Source organism: Lepidochelys kempii, chromosome 21 (genome assembly GCF_965140285.1).
Source record: "Lepidochelys kempii isolate rLepKem1 chromosome 21, rLepKem1.hap1, whole genome shotgun sequence".
NCBI lineage: Eukaryota > Metazoa > Chordata > Testudines > Cheloniidae > Lepidochelys > Lepidochelys kempii.
In genome coordinates, this window is record NC_136400.1 from 823249 (window position 1) to 841540 (window position 18292).

Below are 18292 nucleotides of genomic sequence, written 5' to 3' on the forward strand. Positions count from 1 at the left end.
AGGCTCCTGTCTATTTACCACTGCCTGGCCCTTGTGTCACATAGATCAGGAGCTGCTGATATAGCAAAACCAGAACTGCTGAGAAGTGGACATGATTCCTGAATTTGCAGAGATGCTGCTGCTGGATGCAGAGTTGAGCATGAGCCTCTTTGCCTCAGAATCCTGCAGCTGCTGGGAACAAGATTGCCTCAGCAGCCTTCTCTCAAGGGTGGAACCCTAGAACTGAAATTCAAATGTCATGGGATAAAATACTGCGGCCTCCCTGAGGCCATGTCCAAGTAGAACCTGTGGGTTCAGAACAGGAACTCCCCCAATTCAGTTGTTTCTGTCATGCAGATGGGGCCCGGTCCTGGCTCCTCGTCACATGCTTGTTGTGCTTCCATGAAGTGGTGTTGCATGTGCATATCCCCAGCATAGGCCATCCTTCAGCCTTCTGCTCATCACAGTTCACATCCCTCCTGCCATACATCACGTTCATGAGCTGCTCAGGCTTACTGTGAGGCGGTTAGGTCCAGGGAGCATTTGCTTTCTGGAGCTGTTCCAAAGTGTCTGTGGCCTGCAGGGGGCCATGCAGGAGGCTAGCCACTGCTTCAACCCCTCCCCGCACCACCACCTCCCCCAGAAGCGTCTTAGTCCTTGCTAGTGCCTTGCAGCTTTAGGTGGCATGTCAGTTGTGCATAGTTATGCTGGCCTCCTGCACAGGCCCCTTTCCCCTCCAGCGACCTGTAGAGCTGCACCCTGAGGGGTACAGGAGCTCATTGGTTTGGCTCCCAGGTGGCTGTTTCTGCATGCTCCATAGTTGCTACAACATCTGGTAGATTAAGGAAACCCCTTTCTAGATGTAAGCAGAGGAATGGTTCTGTTATCGTGGGGAACTTTCCTGGCCTACGCGGTTGCCAATTTTGGCTGAACGTATTCCTGGACAGGGCCGGTCGCAGGGGTGGGCCACCCAAGCAACTGCCCAAGGGGTGCCATGGGCAAGGGGACACCGTGCAGCAGCATAGATGTGCACACTGATGGTTTAAAGTCAGAAATTGCTCCTGCCTGACAGGGGAGCGCTGCATGGAGGGGCACCCAGATTTTTCCCCGTTTCCTCCTGGCGGAGGAACAGGATGGGAGACAACCAGTGACGCAAAGATACTGTTCCCCCCCCCCCCATGTTCCTCTGCACCACACTCCCCCTCCCAGTGGGCTGTGAGTCGGGGAGCGAGAAGCAACACCAAGCACTTAAACAGCCCAGGAGGGAAAGTGATCTGGATGCAGGGAGCCCCAATGCTGGTCCTCGCTCCCCCCTCACAATCCCCTACAGGTGCACGGATGAGCAGTGTTTGGGGGTGGGGGAGAGATCGAGCAGCAATGCTAGCTGTTTTATGCACCCAGGTCAGTTTTCCCACATGGGCGCAGGAGAGGGGTTCGGGCTTAGGAGCAAAGGAGGCACAATGCAGGGATTCGGGTTCAAGAGAGGGGCAAGGGTTGGAGATGCAGGTGGCAGGGGAGTACAGGGGTTGGAGGTGCAGGCGGGGAGTCCATGGGGGCCAGGGACAAAGGAGGGGGGGCACCGTGCCCACCAGGGTCAAGAGCGCCAAAATACTAGTTTGCCCAGGGTGCCATTTTACCTAAGGCCTGCCCTGTTCCTGGAGATTTCATCACGACAGAATCTTTAAAGGAAAATTAATTTTAATTCCTGGAGAGTTGGCAACCCTATACACCACCCTTGTGGAATTGGCTAGTGAAAGGATTTGAGTCCTCGTTCCCACTCCCTTTACCCAGAGGCCTGCCTGCCCTCAAGGACTCCCCTTCCTCCCTCCCGTGGGGCAGAGTCCTCATAACCCCAACAAGGCCAGGCCCAGGATCCCTGGGGGGGGCTGGACCCCCACTCTTGTCGTGGTCACTTAGGACAGTGGCTAGGGTGTCCCCACGGTGGGGGGTCTCTCCGCCCCGGCCACGTCCCTGACCCACTGCTCATTACATAGAGTGGTTCAAAGCAAACACGACTGATTAAACAGCAACCAACAAACAAAATAAGGACAAATGGGCCGGTCACAGGAAACCACGTCACCCCCTCGGTGGGCCGGGGACACACCACCAGCCGCCTCTGGGCTGCAAGGGAAGGTCAGTCCGTCCCTCGCACGTCCCAGGCCCTGGCCGCGCGGCAGGGACGCCGCGGGTGAGTTGCCAGGTGTCCAGTTTTCACCCAAACACCCAGTTGAGAAAGGGCCCTCCCCAGCCCGGTGAAACAGAGCGAGTGGGGGAGGGGGGGAGATGGAGGGGGCGGGGCCTCGGAGAAGGGGCGGGGCCTCGGAGAAGGGGCGGGGCAAGGGTGTTCGGTTTCGTTCGGTCAGAAAGTTGGCAGCCCGGCGGGTCGGACACTTGCTCTGGCCGGAGCCACCCTCAGGCTCTAGGTGGCAGGGCCCTTCCCCCAGTGTTGCCCCCTCCGCCCGTCGGGGTCACGGCCCCCCTCCCGGTCCGGCCTGGGAGACCCCTGGGCTGGTGACCTCTCCCTGCGCTGGGCCCTCGGCCTGGGGTCCCCCCTCGCAGTCCCCAGCTGCTCACCGCACGCGGCTCCGGACGGCCCCGGCCTCGGCCCCGGCCTCAGCGCGGCTCCCCAGGCGCCCCTCCGGCCGGCCGGCGCGGCTCTGCTCCCGGCCCGGCCCGGCCCTCTGGGCTGCTCCTTTCTGGCTCTGCTCCCGGCCCGGCCCGGCCCTCTGGGCTGCTCCTTTCTGGCTCTGCTCCCGGCCCGGCCCGGCCCTCTGGGCTGCTCCTTTCTGGCTCTGCTCCCGGCTCAGCTCGGGCCCCCGCTCCCCTTAGCTCGGCCCTGCGCTGCCTCAGGCAGCTCCAGCGCACACGGAGGACGGGACCCCGGGCTCCTGACTCCCTCATTGGCCCGTCTGCCCTGTCAATCGGGCTGACCTGGAGGTTGGCCCCTCCCCATTGGCCCTGGGGACCATCAGTCTCAGGCTCCTGATTTCCCATTGGCCCTGCCCCTGTCCTTTGGCACTGGGCGAGGGGCCAGTGCTCCATGAGTGCCAGGCCTTGCGAGGGCCAAGCCCCAGCACTGCTTTTATTATGAATAAAGCACTGGCGAGGGCCAACCAAAAACCCCACTACGTGCCAGTGGGGAAGCCAGCAGTCCCCTGACCTAGCGCTCCCAGCCTCATGGGGCAAAACAGGACAGAAACCCCAGCAGCCCCAGCCTCTGGCTCCAGAGTGTGGAGCGCAATTGAACGGCGCTGAGTTGTCTGGGGGCAGCCAAACACCAATACCATTCATCCCCCATTTGTGGAAGGCCCTGAATGGCACAGAGCAGAGCCACCACCAAACCATGTCCATGGTGCTGAGCACAGGCAGGGCTTCCCTGCCCTTCACTAAGGCAACAGCTCCCCCAGTTCAGGCTGCATTGTCTTTAGCAAATGTCGGGTCCCACCTGCTAGACAAGGTCCCTGAAGCAGCATCAGGGAAACTCCTGCTCTCCCAGCCCCATCCCCCAGGGTCAAGTGAATATAAGAATAGCCACACTGGGTGAGCCCAGTGACAGTGGCCGGTGCCAGAGGCAATGAACAGGACAGGGCAACTATCACATGCTCCATCCCCTGTTGTCCAGTCCCAGCTTCTGGCAGACAGAGGCTTAAGGACAGCCGGAGCATGAGGCTGAGTCCCTGACCATCTCAGCTAATAGCCCTTGATCACTCTATCCTCCATGAACTCATCCAGTTCCTTTTTGAACCCAGTTGTACTTTTGGATTTCACAACAGCCCATGGCAATGAGTTCCACAGGTTGACGGTGCGTTGTGTGAAGAAGACATTCCTTACTGTTGTTTTAATACTAATACTTTAATTGGGTGACCCTTGGTTCATGAGTTATATGAAGAGGTAAATAACACTTCCTAGTTACTTTCTCCACACGGTTCAGGAGCGTATAGCCCCCCCATCATGTTTTGTATGCCACTTAAGGAGCAGCTCTGTGTCCATCTTCAGCCTCATCACTGCCTCCATCCTTGGATGCTGTGTGTAAATGACACGAGGAGAGCAGCACTCAGCTGGTGGGTAGGGGAGGGGCTTGTGCTAATTCTCACTCCCCTCCTGTGTGTTCCCCCACATGCCTGCCCCTTCTGGGTCCACCCCCACTCAGTCCCCTTGCCCATGGGCTTGTTCCCCCCTCGGCTCTGGTCCTGCCCCAAGCGAGCAGTGCCTCTGGAGCTGGGTGAAGTCAGGACACGTCTCTAGCCCCACTTAGCCCATGACAGGCCCTGAGAGATTAGCACCAAGACAACAGCTATTCCCTTGCTTCCCTGTGTTGGGTGGCTGGGAGAGGAAGTGCAGGCAGAAGGGACCAATGACGTAGTTAATATCTGAGTTTGGTTCTGCCAGGCAGGTATGGGTGTTGGAGCACCTCATCCTGCTGGGTGGGAGGAGTCCTGCCTGGTCATGGGTGGCTGGGTGCAGACTGGCCAGTCACAAGGGCATCTTCTCCCTGCAGAGATGGATGAGGCGATGCGCTCCTTCGCTGAGAAGGTCTTTGCCTCTGAGGTAAAGGACGAGGAGAGCAGGCACGAGATCTCACCTTTTGATGTGGAAGAAATCTGCCCCATCTTGCACCATGAAATAAGGGAACACATGATCCACCAGGAGACCACAGCCACGGCTGACAAGCGGTAAGAGCTGGGCAAGGGGCAGCAGGCCTGGGGCACTGTGGGGCGGGACAGGCTGAAAGCTTCCCACCTCTGACACTTTCCGTGGCCCTGCTAGCCCCTAGCTCCAGCACCTGCCCTGCCCCTGTATGCCCTTATCCCAGGAGAAGAGGATGGAAACTTTAAGTATGGCCTGAGAATATCTCAGTGAACCCTCTGGGACAACCGTGCCTGGCCACTGTCTATCTGGCCTAGAGGTTCCGAAGCCGTGGCCATGGAGAGCCTGCTGGGAAGCTCATGCTGTTTGTTTCCAGGTGCTTCATCACATTACATGTACAAGCAGCCTTCCTACCCCCAGCACACACTCCTCCGTGGATGCTGGTGCCTGGTGGCCCCAGGAGTGTTGTGCCAGGGCTGGGCCCACAAAACAATCCCTGTGGTAAGAGGTGGGTACTCCCCAGTGAAAGTATTTGAAAGCCCTGGTTGAATCTGGCCATCCATCCATCCAGCCTGTCTGTCCAATTGCTCTGTGCTGCATGCCTCATCATGCTGCCTGAGCATCGCCCAAGGGCTGGTGTGTTCAGCCACTGCTCCCCAGCTCTTCAGAATCTGTTGAGAGGGTGGCAGCCTAGTGGAGATGAGTGCTGCGTTGGGCCTTGAGACCAGGGGCCTGTTCCAGGCTCCACCACAGATGCCCTGTGTGCCCTTGGGCCAGTCACTTACCTTACCCGACCCTGCCGCACATGGGGCAGAGGGGCAACCCCTACTAGTGACTGTGAGGCATTCAGAGACTGTGGTGACAAGGGCCATGCAAGTACTCAGACAGACAGATGTCCAGTTATTCTAGCCAATAATCCAGGATTAGTGTCAAATGAAAAGTTGCAAACCCTGTTATGGTTGGAAACATCATGAAGCTCTGATTCTCGGAGAGCCAAGTTTGTGGGACCAAAGCTTCTGCTGCAGCCTCTGTCCCCCAACCCCTTTGGTACACCTGGGACAGGAGCTGGAACATGTCACTCGCCAGCCAGGCTGTCCCTTGACTTGACCCAGGGAAACAAACAGCATCTGGGGTGGCTGAGGCATTGGATTGTGTTGTCCTATCAGTGCAGACAGCCCAGGTCTGGACTGAGACAGGAAAGGAGATGCTGCTAATTGCACTATTTCCCTTTGAATACCTGGGCGTAGCCCTTTGACCCCTAGTGCTGGGCAGGGCCCTGCCATGTCTGTAGGGCACATGGTGCTGCCAGTGCCCAGGCTGAGGTGGTCACCCCGTCCTCTGCAGGAAGAAGCGGATTTCCCTGAAGACAATTGCACTGGCTCTGCCCATGGCTCATCCTTCTGCAACCAGACTCTCTACCATTGACGAGTTCATTGCTGCCTCGCCACTGTACCAGGCAGTGCCCGACTTCCAGCGCGTGCAGATCTCCGGGGACTATGCCTCAGGGGTAAGTGCCAGCATGCCTCACTCCCTCCCAAGTCTTAGTGCCATTTCCTCTTCCAGTCTTCCCCACAACGCCCTCTGCCCTCCTCTCTCCTGGCTGCTTGCCTCAATCCCGCTGTCACCTGGGAGCTGGGAATGTGCACGTGAGTGCCCCTTGTTTAAATGCATAGGAGTGGCCCCACTTCTCTCAGCTCAGTCTGAGCAGATGGCAGCACCCTGCTAATTCCCTAGTGATCCCAAAGGTGCAAGCCAATGTAAGTGGCAGAGAAACTCATAGGCTCTTCTCTGTGGGATGACTGGGAAGGCACAGGGCCCTTGTGGCCCCTCAAGAAGAGATGCTGGAGGGCGGCAGATGGAACGGTTGCTGAGACCCCTTAGTACATCCCTGCATAGCGCTCCAGCCAGTCACTAGGCCAGGGCAGGGGGGCAGAAATGCAAGGCTGTGACTATGCATGCGCTGAGCTTTGTCACTGTGTGAATTGCATGCACACACCCTGGTGCGGTGACTGCCAGGCCCATGCTCAGCATGCACTCTGCCTGTGGAGAATCAAAGAGCGCAGGTGCAGCCCCACCCACCTGGGTCAGCTTGGGGCCAAGCAGCAAAGGCGGGGGCCATTACAGGACGGTGTGGGTTACAGGTTCTTCTGGCAGGACACTCCTTGGTGCATTGAGATGGCCGCTCCTGCATCATTCCCTAGCTGTGGTCCCAGCCAGCCACTGCAGCTGCTGGGTGGCAATGCCCTGCTCCTGTCGCTCGCCAGTGACCAGGCCTGACCTCCTGGGTCTGCCCACACAACACTTGCCTTCTGCAGTAAATCAGATGTGCTGACGATGTGCTGGGTCAGATGAAATTGAAGCAGGACCATCCTGTGCTCCTAAAATAGCTCCTGCAGCACCCTAGGCTGCAGCTTCAGAGTGAGATGTCAGACAGCAGCTGGGAGTCGTGCTCCAGAACAATGCCCCTGACGGCTTGTCCTGGCCTCTGGGGCTTTCCTTCTACCTCAGCAAGGACCTTTCCCATTGGCTCTGGCCACTGAACTGCCCACAGCGCTGTCAGCCAGGCTGAAAGGGCAGGGCTTGGAGAATGGCTGCCAGGCTGCCTGCTTGGACCAGGCATGTGGGGGTGGGCTCTGGGGGGAACCCAGGCCTTGCTTTGGTTCAGCTGTTCTCCAGCATGTGCACAGCAAGCGTGTCTGTCTGTGCGTTCCAGCAAGGCTGGGAGCTCCCACAGGCTCAGGGCAGACTCCCACATGCTGCAGACACCACTGTCCTCAACAAAGAACTTTTGCAGGTCACAATTGAGGATTTTGAAGTTGTCTGCAGAGGCCTCTACCGGGCTTTGTGCATCCGGGAGAAATACATGCAGAAGTCGTTTCAGAGGTTCCCCAAGACCCCATCCCAGTATCTGCGCAACATTGAAGGCAAGATTTGGCGAGCCGATGATGGGCGCGCCCCAGGTAACTAGCAGCCATGGCTTCCAGGGTAACTCACAACTAGCACAAACAGGAAGAGTAGCTGGGGAGCCCAGGGCTGTGCAGGCAAGCAGATGTCCCGGGTAGCAGGGCCAGGGGTGCTGAACCTGCATCTATCTGGGGGAAATGACTCCTGTTGTTGAGGCTACAGGAATGCAGCCTCACCCCATCGAGCTTCAAACCTGTCTCCAGCAGAGACTGACCCCATGATGTGTGGGGAGTAGAGCCCCTCTGAATGCCCTAGGTCTCTGCCACGCTCCCAGTGGGGTGAGAAGGTCCCCTGCTGCCTTGTAAGCCATCTGAGCATGACTGGCCCTGTCCCTCCTGGTGTGATTCCTCCCCGGATGCTGTGAGGCTGAGGAAGGGATCTGCCCCCCTGCTGAGTGCAGCAAGCTTGGACACAGCAGCTAGGAAGGCATTATGTGAAAGCAGATCTCTTGTGGCTGCAGCGTCCCCTGCATACGCTCACTCGCCTCTGTGCCCTAGATCCCTCCAGAGTTGTCAGATCTCCGCCAGCAATCTGTGTCTCTGGGCAGGCCGTGCTCTTGCTCAGGCCTTGCAGGCCTGGAGAGACTCAGTAGCCAGAAAGCTGGGATTCCGGCTCTACCACCGGAAAGGCAGGGAGCAGCCCAGGCACCAGGGCAGGGAAGGGCCTCCAGAGTAGGGTGATCAGATAGCAACTGTGAAATAACGGGATAGGGGGTGGGGAGCAATAGGCACCTATATAAGAAAAAGTCCCCAAAAGCGGGACTGCCCCTAAAAAACCGGGACATCTGGTCACCCTACCCCAGAGGAGCACGTTGGCGGCAGCAGCTTGTGTCTGTCTGGGCCCCATGCTGGGCAGCCATTGGCCTGGCCTTGGGTTCCAGGGTGGGCTACCTGTGTTCATGGGCAGGCTGGCACTGCCTCTGCCCTCAGCCCAGAAGTACAGCAGTGTGGCAAAGGCTGCCCTGCCAGGCCCATTGCTCACCCGCACTCTGCCTTCGGGACAGTGTTCACCCCCCCTGTGAAGGAGGGTGAGGACCCTTTCCGGTTGGACAATCTGCCTGAGGACCTGGGATACTGCATCCGCATGCAGGGCGGTGTGGTCTATGTCTATGCTGACGCAGTGGCTGCCAGTCGAGGGGAGCCCAAGGACTTGCCCTACCCCAACCTCGAGGACTTCCTCGATGACATGAACTTCCTCCTCGCCCTGATTGCACAGGGACCCATGTAAGTGCCCAGCCAGGCCCCCACCCTGACACTCAGAGGGATGTCAGGGGACCCCCATCAGGCTGTGCTCCAGCCCTGCTGGAGGCTGTGCGCTGCAGAACTTTGCAGCCCTCAAGCAGGACACCAGCTCCCGCTTCAGTCAGAGGGGCTGGCCAGGCCCCCAGCAATACCTGCCAGGCCCCTGGTGCGCAGAGGAGCCCAGCCCTGCTGCAGGCCTCCATGGCTGCTCTCTGGGACTGAAGCATGGCCTGGAGGAGTTTGCCGGGATGCTGTCACTGCCCCAGCCGCTGGTTTCCCTGCTGCCTTTAGTGACATGCTAAATGCCTTGTCTGCCTGGCCCCACACAACTAGTGATGGAGGGAGTGTCGTTATGGGGCACAGAGCCAGCCCCTGGCACTCATGGGTATTAAGGATCCCAGGGCAGTCTGGGTGAAAGCAGCTGTTAGCCTTGGTGTCATGGCTACAGCCCCGTGTAGGTGATGACAGGCCCTGGCCATGTCACTCAGAACCTGCTTCTTCAGGCACAGTGCTAGGAGCTGCCATGCCATGTTGCTGTGCACTGTTACACAGCTGCTGCTGTGCCCCCGAGACAGCTGTGTGTCCAAGGAGGCTCCCTTCACCCAGCCCCCACGCGGGTGACCCTGCCGCTGGCTCTGTGGGAGTGCAGACATCGCCCCTCCTTGGTACAGTGCTCAGGGTGGTGCTGGGTGGGAAGCGCTGTAGGATTCAGGTAATTACAGCAGGAGTTTCATGCCATGTGCGAGCTGGATGGCAGCAGTGCCCTTGTTCGCACCTCCTGTAGCATCCCCAGGTCCCATGCACTCAGCTGGGCCTGAACGTGCCTGGTTCTGACCCTTTGTCTCTGTCAGGAAAACCTACACTCATCGGCGCCTGAAGTTCCTCTCCTCCAAGTTCAGTGTGCATGAGATGCTGAATGAGATGGAGGAGCTGAAGGAGCTGAAGAACAACCCTCATCGGGATTTTTACAACTGCAGGAAGGTGAGGGCCTGGGACAGATGCACAGCCACTGCCGGCTGGCCTGCCAGATGGGCTGAGTCGCGGGCTCTGCCTTGACTCCTTCCTCCGCAGGCAGGGGATACAGGCACTGGTGCTGCTCCGGCAGCTTTCTCCATCCCGCACCTCTCTCTGGGGCAGCACAAGCTGCTGTGACCCCTGAGCAGACCCTGGGTCATCCCTGGAGGTGTGAGTGTGTGGAGGCATGGCTGGAGTGCAGGCACAGGGAGTACCCTCCTCTACCCCTAGTGGTCACCATCACTTACTGGGATTCAGGCTGATGTGCTCCCTGACGTCAGGGCAGACTTGCCATGGCCGCAGGCAGTGTCAGCAGCATTCCTTTCTATGGTCCTGGCTGCCCTGCCTCCTCACCAACGCTGTCTGGGCCCTGGCTAGACTGATGGCTCCCCTCTGCCTGGCAGGTGGACACCCACATTCATGCTGCGGCCTGCATGAACCAGAAGCACCTGCTGCACTTCATCAAGAAGTCGTACCGTGTGGACGCGGAGAGGGTCGTGTATGACGCCAAGGGCAAGAAACTCACCCTGAAGGAGCTCTTCCAGCAGCTCAACCTGCACCCCTATGACCTGACGGTGGATTCTCTTGATGTCCACGCTGTGAGTCTGTTGGCCTCTGCTGTAAGACGTCCCATGCCTGCCCTGCCACTGGGCCATGCCCCCACATGTCCCATGGCACCCTCACCTACCTCTCCTAGGGCACTCCATCACATGCCTTCTGTCACCTGGGACCCCTCCCCAGGCACATACTGCACCAGCTCTGTCCCATGGCAGGGTGGCCACTTTTCCTTCTCTAGAATTGGGGTTAATCCTCTCCTTTCCAGTGAGGCCTTAATCCATTGCACCCCACCCCTTTAGGTCCATGAAGCATTATCAGCCCTCAGCTCTGACCCTGATTTGCACCCCAGGGGCGCCAGACCTTCCAGCGCTTTGACAAGTTTAATGACAAGTACAACCCAGTGGGAGCCAGTGAGCTTCGTGACCTCTACCTGAAGACAGAAAACACCATTGATGGCGAGTACTTTGCCACCATCATCAAGGTGAGCGTGGGGGGGGGTCCAGGGACACAAGGGGCACCAGTGCAGCAGAAAGGAGCCTGGAGGCCCACAGTATGCCGAGTTCCAGCCAGTGAGTGGGCCACACGTGACCACCTGCACCCTTACGTCTGCAGGAAGTCAGCTCTGACTTGGAGGACGCCAAGTACCAGCACGCGGAACCCCGTCTGTCCATCTACGGGCGCTCACCGGAGGAGTGGCCCAAGCTGGCCAGCTGGTTCAACCGGCACAGGGTCTACTCCCCCAACATGAAGTGGATGATCCAAGTGCCCAGGATTTAGTACGTGCCATGGGTTGAAATTCCGGGTGTCGGGGCAAGGCTGGTGGGAGCAGGAGCGGCCTCACTTACCAACGTGGCAGCTGTGGGGCGTCCGTAGAGGAGGTTCAGGGGGAGCTGTTCTGTCCATGCTGGGGGCTGTGCAGCTCTCCTGCTGGAGGCTAACCCTGGTCTCTATCCCCAGCGATGTGTTCAGGACCAAGAAATTCCTCCCCCACTTTGGGAAGATGCTGGAGAATATTTTTGTGCCAGTGTTTGAAGCGACTGTCTGTCCTCAGGCCAACAAGGAACTGAGCGTATTCCTGCGACACGTGAGTGCTGCACAGAGAGGCCTGGGCCTGACGAAGTGCTGACGGGAGGGGTGGTGCCTCTGGGGCTCAGACCCCACCATTGTCTGCCACACTGGTAAGCTCGGCATTAGCACCGAGCCCTCTGCCACAGGTCGGGGAAGTCAGCCTCCCACCCTCCCTGCTCTGGCCCCCAGCAGAGAAATGGGTTGGGGTTGGGAGGTGCCAGGAGAGGGAGGCCTGTGAGATGAGCAAGCAAGCTCCTTTCTGAGTTTACCAGGGGCTGGTCCGTTAAGGGGGGCCCAGGCTAGTGGGTGGAGCCCGGCACCCCTCCTGTGCTGCACATGCCAGGCTCTGCACGGGGTTCTGGGCAGGATGTGCTGGAGGAGCTGGGCCCCTTCCTGCACTACATGTGCTGGGGTGCTTGCAGTGCGAGCGGTGTCTGGCACTCCGTGCCACGTGCCCTGGGTCAGGGAGATGGGTGTCCGAGGTTGCTTCGCCCATGGGGAGGGAGGTGGCGTCTGGCTTTGCTCACAGACACCCCCTCGATCAGGAGAGCCCTAGAAGCCAGGGGAGGGTGGTGGGGCTGACCCATTCCTGTCTGCTTGTGCCAGCAGATCACCGGTTTTGATAGCGTGGATGACGAGTCCAAGCACAGTGGGCACATGTTCTCCATCAGGAGCCCCAAGCCGGACAAGTGGAGCCATGAGAAGAACCCGTCCTACACCTACTACCTGTACTACATGTATGCCAACATCACGGTGCTCAACAACCTCCGCAGGTGGGTCCCCGCACAGGGTATGTGGGCTGCTGGTCGCCTCTGGCGGGGATCTGGTTCACGGGCTGTGAGAGGTCCCAGTGGGGGCCAGCTATGGTCACTCAGTTAGGGTGAACTGCAAAGAATGGGCAGACAATCCCCATAAAGCTGGTGGATATTCCAATACTTAGATTTACCAAGCCAGCATAAAACAGTTTCTTTATTACCTTCCCGGTTACTCAGAAATCCAAACAACACAGTTCCCTTAAAGCAGGGGTTCTCAAACTGGAGGTCAGGATCCCTCAGGAGGTTGTGAGGTTATTACATGGGGGGTCACAAGCTGTCAGCCTCCACCCCAAATCCCGCTTTGCCTCCAGCATTTTTAAGACTGTTAAATATATAAAAAAGTGTTTTTAATTTATTAGGGGGGGTCACACTCAGAGGCTTGCTATGTGAAAGGGGTCACCAGTACAAAAGTTTGAAAACCACTGTCTTAAAGTGATGGAGCCTCAGGCCTCCATCTGGGTACCCACGTCAAATATGATGAACATTTCTGTAAATCTTATTTCATTATATAAAATAAAAGGTTCTACCAATCCCAAAGGATCGGACACATCACCTCTCAGACTATTGAATATTCCAGATCTTACCCAAATACACGCTACAGCCAATTCTTAATAACTAAACTAAACTTTATTAAAAAACAAAAGAGAGAGAGTAGGGTTAAAAGATCAATATACATACAGACATGAGTTCAATTAATTGAGGTTCAGATTCATAGCATAGACGGTGAGCTTTGTAGTTGCAAAGAGTTTTTTCAGAAATAGCTCATAGATTATAGTCCAATATCCAAACGTCATATTCAGGGAATATTAGCATAACTGGGACCTCAGACTTGCAACTCACACTTTCACTGATGAAGCCTAAGCAGATCTGAGATGAAAGAACCAGGACCCAAAGATCTTAATACAATTTCATGTCTTTTGACAAGTTTGAGTTCAAGGGGTAATTAGCATGACTTTGAAGGAGGTCCATTACTGGTACTTATTGTTCCTCCACCTTTCACAGATTATTTGCTATACATTTAAAAGAGAGATGAATACAGAGATATCCCGTGTTTACAATTCAGTTAAATGACAGCATGTTCTTTTGACCTCTGAATTATCAGAATACAGCATAGACAGGGACTGTTGATTACATTGTGGACCTTACTCATACATATGTAAATACGCAAAACCACAAACATTATTTCCCCACATGTCTTTTGAGGGTTATTTATTTTGCAGGATGTTTAACCCTTTCTAGCCATGCATCACACGGGCATTGTGCCCCATATGGAGGGAGGGGATGTTGGCTGTGAGTTGCCTCCAGCAGAAGCACAGAGAGACCTGTGTTCATGTTTTGCAGGCGGTGCTGGGGCGGCTCTGCTGGGGTGGCTCTGCTGGGGTCTGTGCTTCCATCGCAGAGATTGCCCAGCGCGGGAGCCCTGGGGCTTCCTTGACAGCAGGGAGACACGAGCGATTGTGGCAAACACCTGGGCTCAGCTGAGACTGTCTCCTTGCACCCAGTCTGAATGCACTAGGGAGAATAAAGGACAAACACTGAGGCCTGGGGTTGGGCTGGGCGCGGGGGGTCCCATCCCTGGGAGTGGGTCTGGCTGGACTCTGGGGGTCCTGTCCCTGGGAGAGGGTCCGGCTGGGCTCTAGGGGTCCCTCCCTGGAAGTGGGCTTCCAGCTCAGCTCCCGCCCAGCAATGTCCTCCAACTCCTTGCATCAGCCCCATGTATAGGTGCTGGAACTAAGGGTGCTGGGGGTGCTGCCACACCCCCTGGCTTGAAGAGGTTTCCATCATACACAGGGGTTACAGTTTGGTTCAGTCGCTCTCAGCACCTCCGCTACACAAGTTATTTCAGCACCCCTGCATATATTGCTGTCTGCACACAGGGAACGCGGCATGAACACCTTCCTGTTCCGACCCCACTGCGGGGAAGCTGGGGCCATCACCCACCTGCTTGCAGCTTTCATGACAGCAGATAATATCTCCCATGGCCTGAACCTAAAGAAGGTGAGTGTGGGGGAGAGTCTCTTAATGTTTTCCCCCCTCCCCCGCACCAATGCTCTTATGAGCTGCATGGCTCCAGAGGGTGCAGGGGGATGGTCTGTCCAAGGCCCTGTCTTCACAGCCAATGCCAGTGGCTCTTGCTTCACACCCTTCACTGGCCTTGCAGGGCTGGGGCCCACACACAGACATTAAGTGACTTGCCCAGGGCACCCTGGAGATGTGTGTGGCAGGGCTGGCAATTGAACCCAGGTCTCCCGAGCCCCAGTCCGGTCCCATAGCCCCACCCCACATGACTCTTACACACTGAACTGTAATATGCTGTCCCATGTCACTCAAACACAGCGCCCCCACCTGGAGCACCATGTGTTCCCCAGCACTGAGATCCCTGCTCTGGGCCGTCTGCTTGGAGAAAATGCTGAGGAGGTGAGAATCTGTGCTTGCAGGGTGCACAGACCATGGAGGAACCAACTGGCTTAAGCCAAGGCAAAGCCCAGATCTACTCCCCGTGGATTTATAGGACAGTGACTGACCCTTCCCTTCTCAGAAAGCAGCTGTGAGCTCCGCATCCCAGCTCTCTGTGCCAGGGCATGGAAGGGTTGGCTGTAGGTAGTGGAGAACGCAGCCGCATCTGCCACCGCCCTGCTCCCCACCCCACCCCCGCCCTGAAGACGGCCACGCTCTTCCTTTCAGAGTCCTGTGCTGCAGTACCTGTATTTTCTTGCCCACATCCCCATTGCTATGTCCCCGCTCAGCAACAACAGCCTCTTCCTTGAGTACGCCAAAAACCCGCTGCTGGACTTCCACCAGAAAGGCCTGATGGTCTCTCTCTCCACGGACGACCCCATGCAGTTCCACTACACCAAGGTATGGTGCTAGGGCAGGCCTGGGCATGGAAATACCACCCAGGGTCCTTACAGTGCACTGCAGTGTGGGGACATGGGAGCTATTTGTACAGCACCCAGCACAATGGTGCCTGCTCCGAGAGGGCCCTAGGCACTGCCGTAACAGAGTAATGGGAATGCTGGCTGTGCCCCCAGAGGCACAGAGCTGTGCAGCAGGTGCTGGGAGGAGTCTGGCTGCAGGGCCAGCTGTTTATGCAGCACTATGCATGCTCCTCTCCCCCCCCCCCCCCCGCCCCGATATGATTCTTGTGTTGCTCTAGGAGCCCCTGATGGAAGAATATGCCATTGCTGCCCAAGTCTTCAAACTCAGCACCTGTGACATGTGTGAGATTGCCAGGAACAGTGTCCTGCAATGTGGTCTGTCCCATGAGGTACAGCTGTCTGTCTGCCACATCTCTCTTGGGGAGGGTCCAGCTGCTCAGCAGTTCGCCAGTGGCCTGGGAGTGAGGATTTCCCTTCCTGCAGCTGTGTCCATGTGTGCATCAGAGTGGGTGGGGGAGCTGGAGGGATGGCTCTGCCTGTTTGGAGAGTGACACGTCAGACCTGGTGCTAAAGGGAATTCGAGACTCAGAAGCAGCTTCTCTGGGAGGCTGCAGAGGCCTGCCAGTGCTAACCTGTGCACAGTACGGCAGCCGGGATTCTGCAGAGGAAGGCTGTCCAAGGGAGATGAGGGCATAGATCCATGCAGTGCCTTTCATTCTGCTCCCTTGTCTCTGCCAGGAGAAGACCAAGTTCCTGGGGGAGAATTACCGTGAGGAGGGGCCCCAAGGCAACAACATCTGGAAGACAAATGTACCTCAGATCCGCATGGCCTATCGCTATGAGACCTGGTGCTACGAACTCAACCTCATCGCAGAGGGCCTGAAAACCCCGGAGTAGATCCCCAAACTTGCTTGGACCCTGATGCCTCCTCCGCTCTGTCAGGGCCGGGGGCAGCCCAGAGCCCCACCCATGCCTGCCCTTCGCTCTCTTGTGTTGCAGCACTAGAGATCACATGCTTTCTCTGCGGGGTTACTAGCTCTGGGTGTTCAAAAATCAGTAGTCAGGCCCTGAAAATCATGAGATTTTTAACAAATAATAAAGTTGGTTTCTTTTTCTTTGCTGTGTGGTTTCTGGGTCACTTGGTGTCATGTTTTCAGGCATGTCTCTGTAGCCATAAGGGCTGGAAATGTACTCTTTGCAAGCAAAAGGTGAGAATCTCTCTTAATCGCAGGACTCCAGGAGCTGGAGCTTTAAGAAAAAACTCAGATATTGTGAGTGGCAATTAAATCACCAGAGGTGGCAACACAGATTCTGCCTGTTCAGCTATTCACAAATCAGAAGCAAATGACTCAGCTCCAGCCTTCTATGAGTGCTGTATCTATGCTGTATGCAGAATAACACCCATCCCAGGGACAGGCTATACTGCACCAGTCCACATTATGGGGATAAGCCTATTCTGAGGGAATCAGCCCTGCAAAGTTTCAGGCTGCCCATCCTCATGGCAAGTGCTGACAGTGAGGGAGCACAGGTGAAGGACCACGTCAAGACTAAGCTATCTCTGTCCCTTGGCCCAGCCCATATAAGCAATAGCCCAGAAGGTAATGGCAGCCCTTCATGGGTGGGGATCAGGAAAGGGTGGAGCTGGCAGGCATCCGCTCTGTCTCTCACACACACACGGGCATGTGCTGGAGGTGTCTGGGTGGGGGATTAGCTGAACTGTGTTGCCCTGAGCCTCATAGATGAGAAAGGTTTCAGAGTAACAGCTGTTACTCTGTATTCTGTAACAATACTCTGTATTGTTAGTCTGTATTCACAAAAAGAAAAGGAGTACTTGTGGCACCTTAATAATTGGTTAGTCTCTAAGGTGCCACATGTACTCCTTTTCTTTTTATAGATGAAAAAGTGCTTTATAAGTGGAAGATATTCTTAGTAATAATATATCGTCCTTTGAGAGACAAAGCCTACGATTAAATATTTGTGCCATTAATAAATGTACAGTGACAGGAAGGGAATCACAGAACAACTATCCTGTCCTTTCAGAGTAACAGCCGTGTTAGTCTGTATTCGCAAAAAGAAAAGGAGTACTTGTGGCACCTTAGAGACTAACCAATTTATTTGAGCATGAGCTTTCGTGAGCTACAGCTCACTTCATCGGATGCATACCGTGGAAACTGCAGCAGGCTTTATATATACACAGAGACCATGAAACAATACCTCCTCCCACCCCACTCTCCTGCTGGTAATAGCTTATCTAAAGTGATCATCAAGTTGGGCCATTTCCAGCACAAATCCAGGTTTTCTTGATCACTTTGGATAAGCTATTACCAGCAGGACAGTGGGGTGGGAGGAGGTATTGTTTCATGTTCTCTGTGTGTATATAAAGTCTGCTGCAGTTTCCACGGTATGCATCCAATGAAGTGAGCTGTAGCTCACGAAAGCTCATGCTCAAATAAATTGGTGAGTCTCTAAGGTGCCACAAGTCCTCCTATCCTGTCCTTTGGAATTAATGTCTAAATGTTGCCATCTAGTGGCTTTTCACTGCAGTTACACTGCTGTAACAAACACAACAGCCCTGCATTTACTTGCAAGAGCAGGGGCCCCAACTACAAAACACAAAATTAAAACATATGCAAGTTTCAAGCATCCACAAGTAAATGACCCAGCTCCTGCCTCTTAACCCCACAGAACACTGGCTGCATGTCTGGCGTAGTCCTGGGCCCCGTCTTCAGGACTTAGTTTGTTGTATTGGACTATGGTATGGAATTTGATTTTCCCTCCAGAGAAATAAATCGAGAGTGTATGGATAGTGTCAGAAGCTGTTAGGTGGTAATATGGTCCATAGGATATTTAATTATATTACATACTAGTCTGTATTGTGTTATACTGTGTAGCTGCGCTGGCTCCCAGGGCTGTCAGCAACCCCCACTTTCCCTTCTGTTTCACGGGCGGGGGGGTGAGAGGGGGGTCCCAGCCATTCCTTCCTAATGGGATTTCCTATTAAGCTTTTGGGGCCTGAGGCAGGATCATCCCAGTCGCTGGCTCTTCAGCTGCTGAATTCTGATATCTCGGTGTGAACCAACGTGAGTAAGTGTGAAGAGGCTTTGTCAGGGCTGTGTGGTCGCTGGGAGAGGCTGCACAACACAGAGAGACACATGCCTGCTGAGCTCATCTTTGGCACCTACAGCCC

General features: G+C 55.9%; 1 protein-coding gene and 1 long non-coding RNA gene across 4 annotated transcripts; one reads left to right on the forward strand and one right to left on the reverse strand.

The window, feature by feature from the left end:
- Positions 1 to 4117: 4117 nt before the first annotated feature.
- Positions 4118 to 16219, forward strand: AMPD1 (adenosine monophosphate deaminase 1). Of its 3 annotated transcripts, none has more exons than XM_073320203.1 (14): positions 4118 to 4652; positions 5911 to 6073; positions 7361 to 7526; positions 8534 to 8753; positions 9623 to 9752; positions 10190 to 10384; positions 10693 to 10824; positions 10956 to 11119; positions 11301 to 11427; positions 12018 to 12184; positions 14104 to 14224; positions 14912 to 15085; positions 15384 to 15494; positions 15844 to 16219. In XM_073320203.1, exons 1-14 carry the CDS (start codon positions 4375 to 4377, stop codon positions 16000 to 16002), a joined length of 2307 nt encoding a protein of 768 aa, XP_073176304.1. In that variant the 5' UTR covers positions 4118 to 4374; the 3' UTR covers positions 16003 to 16219. The 3 variants fall into 3 exon arrangements, with proteins under 3 accessions (XP_073176304.1, XP_073176305.1, XP_073176303.1); XM_073320204.1 differs by having other exon boundaries at positions 12021 to 12184; XM_073320202.2 differs by having other exon boundaries at positions 12021 to 12184; positions 15384 to 15901.
- Positions 12814 to 16923, reverse strand: LOC140901406 (uncharacterized). The gene is made up of 3 exons (XR_012155840.2): positions 15738 to 16923; positions 15437 to 15641; positions 12814 to 13738 (listed from the first exon to the last, which is right to left on the reverse strand). It is a non-coding gene; the product is annotated as an uncharacterized LOC140901406 (long non-coding RNA).
- Positions 16924 to 18292: the final 1369 nt, after the last annotated feature.

Excerpts from the sequence above, each read along its gene's own strand:
- AMPD1 (XM_073320203.1), top strand. The coding sequence starts at position 4,375 with ATGGGTGTTGGAGCACCTCATCCTGCTGGGTGGGAGGAGTCCTGCCTG. Across the intron at positions 8,754-9,622 it reads CTGATTGCACAGGGACCCAT|GAAAACCTACACTCATCGGC; the intron begins GTAAGTGCCCAG and ends TGTCTCTGTCAG. Across the intron at positions 11,120-11,300 it reads ATCCAAGTGCCCAGGATTTA|CGATGTGTTCAGGACCAAGA; the intron begins GTACGTGCCATG and ends CTCTATCCCCAG.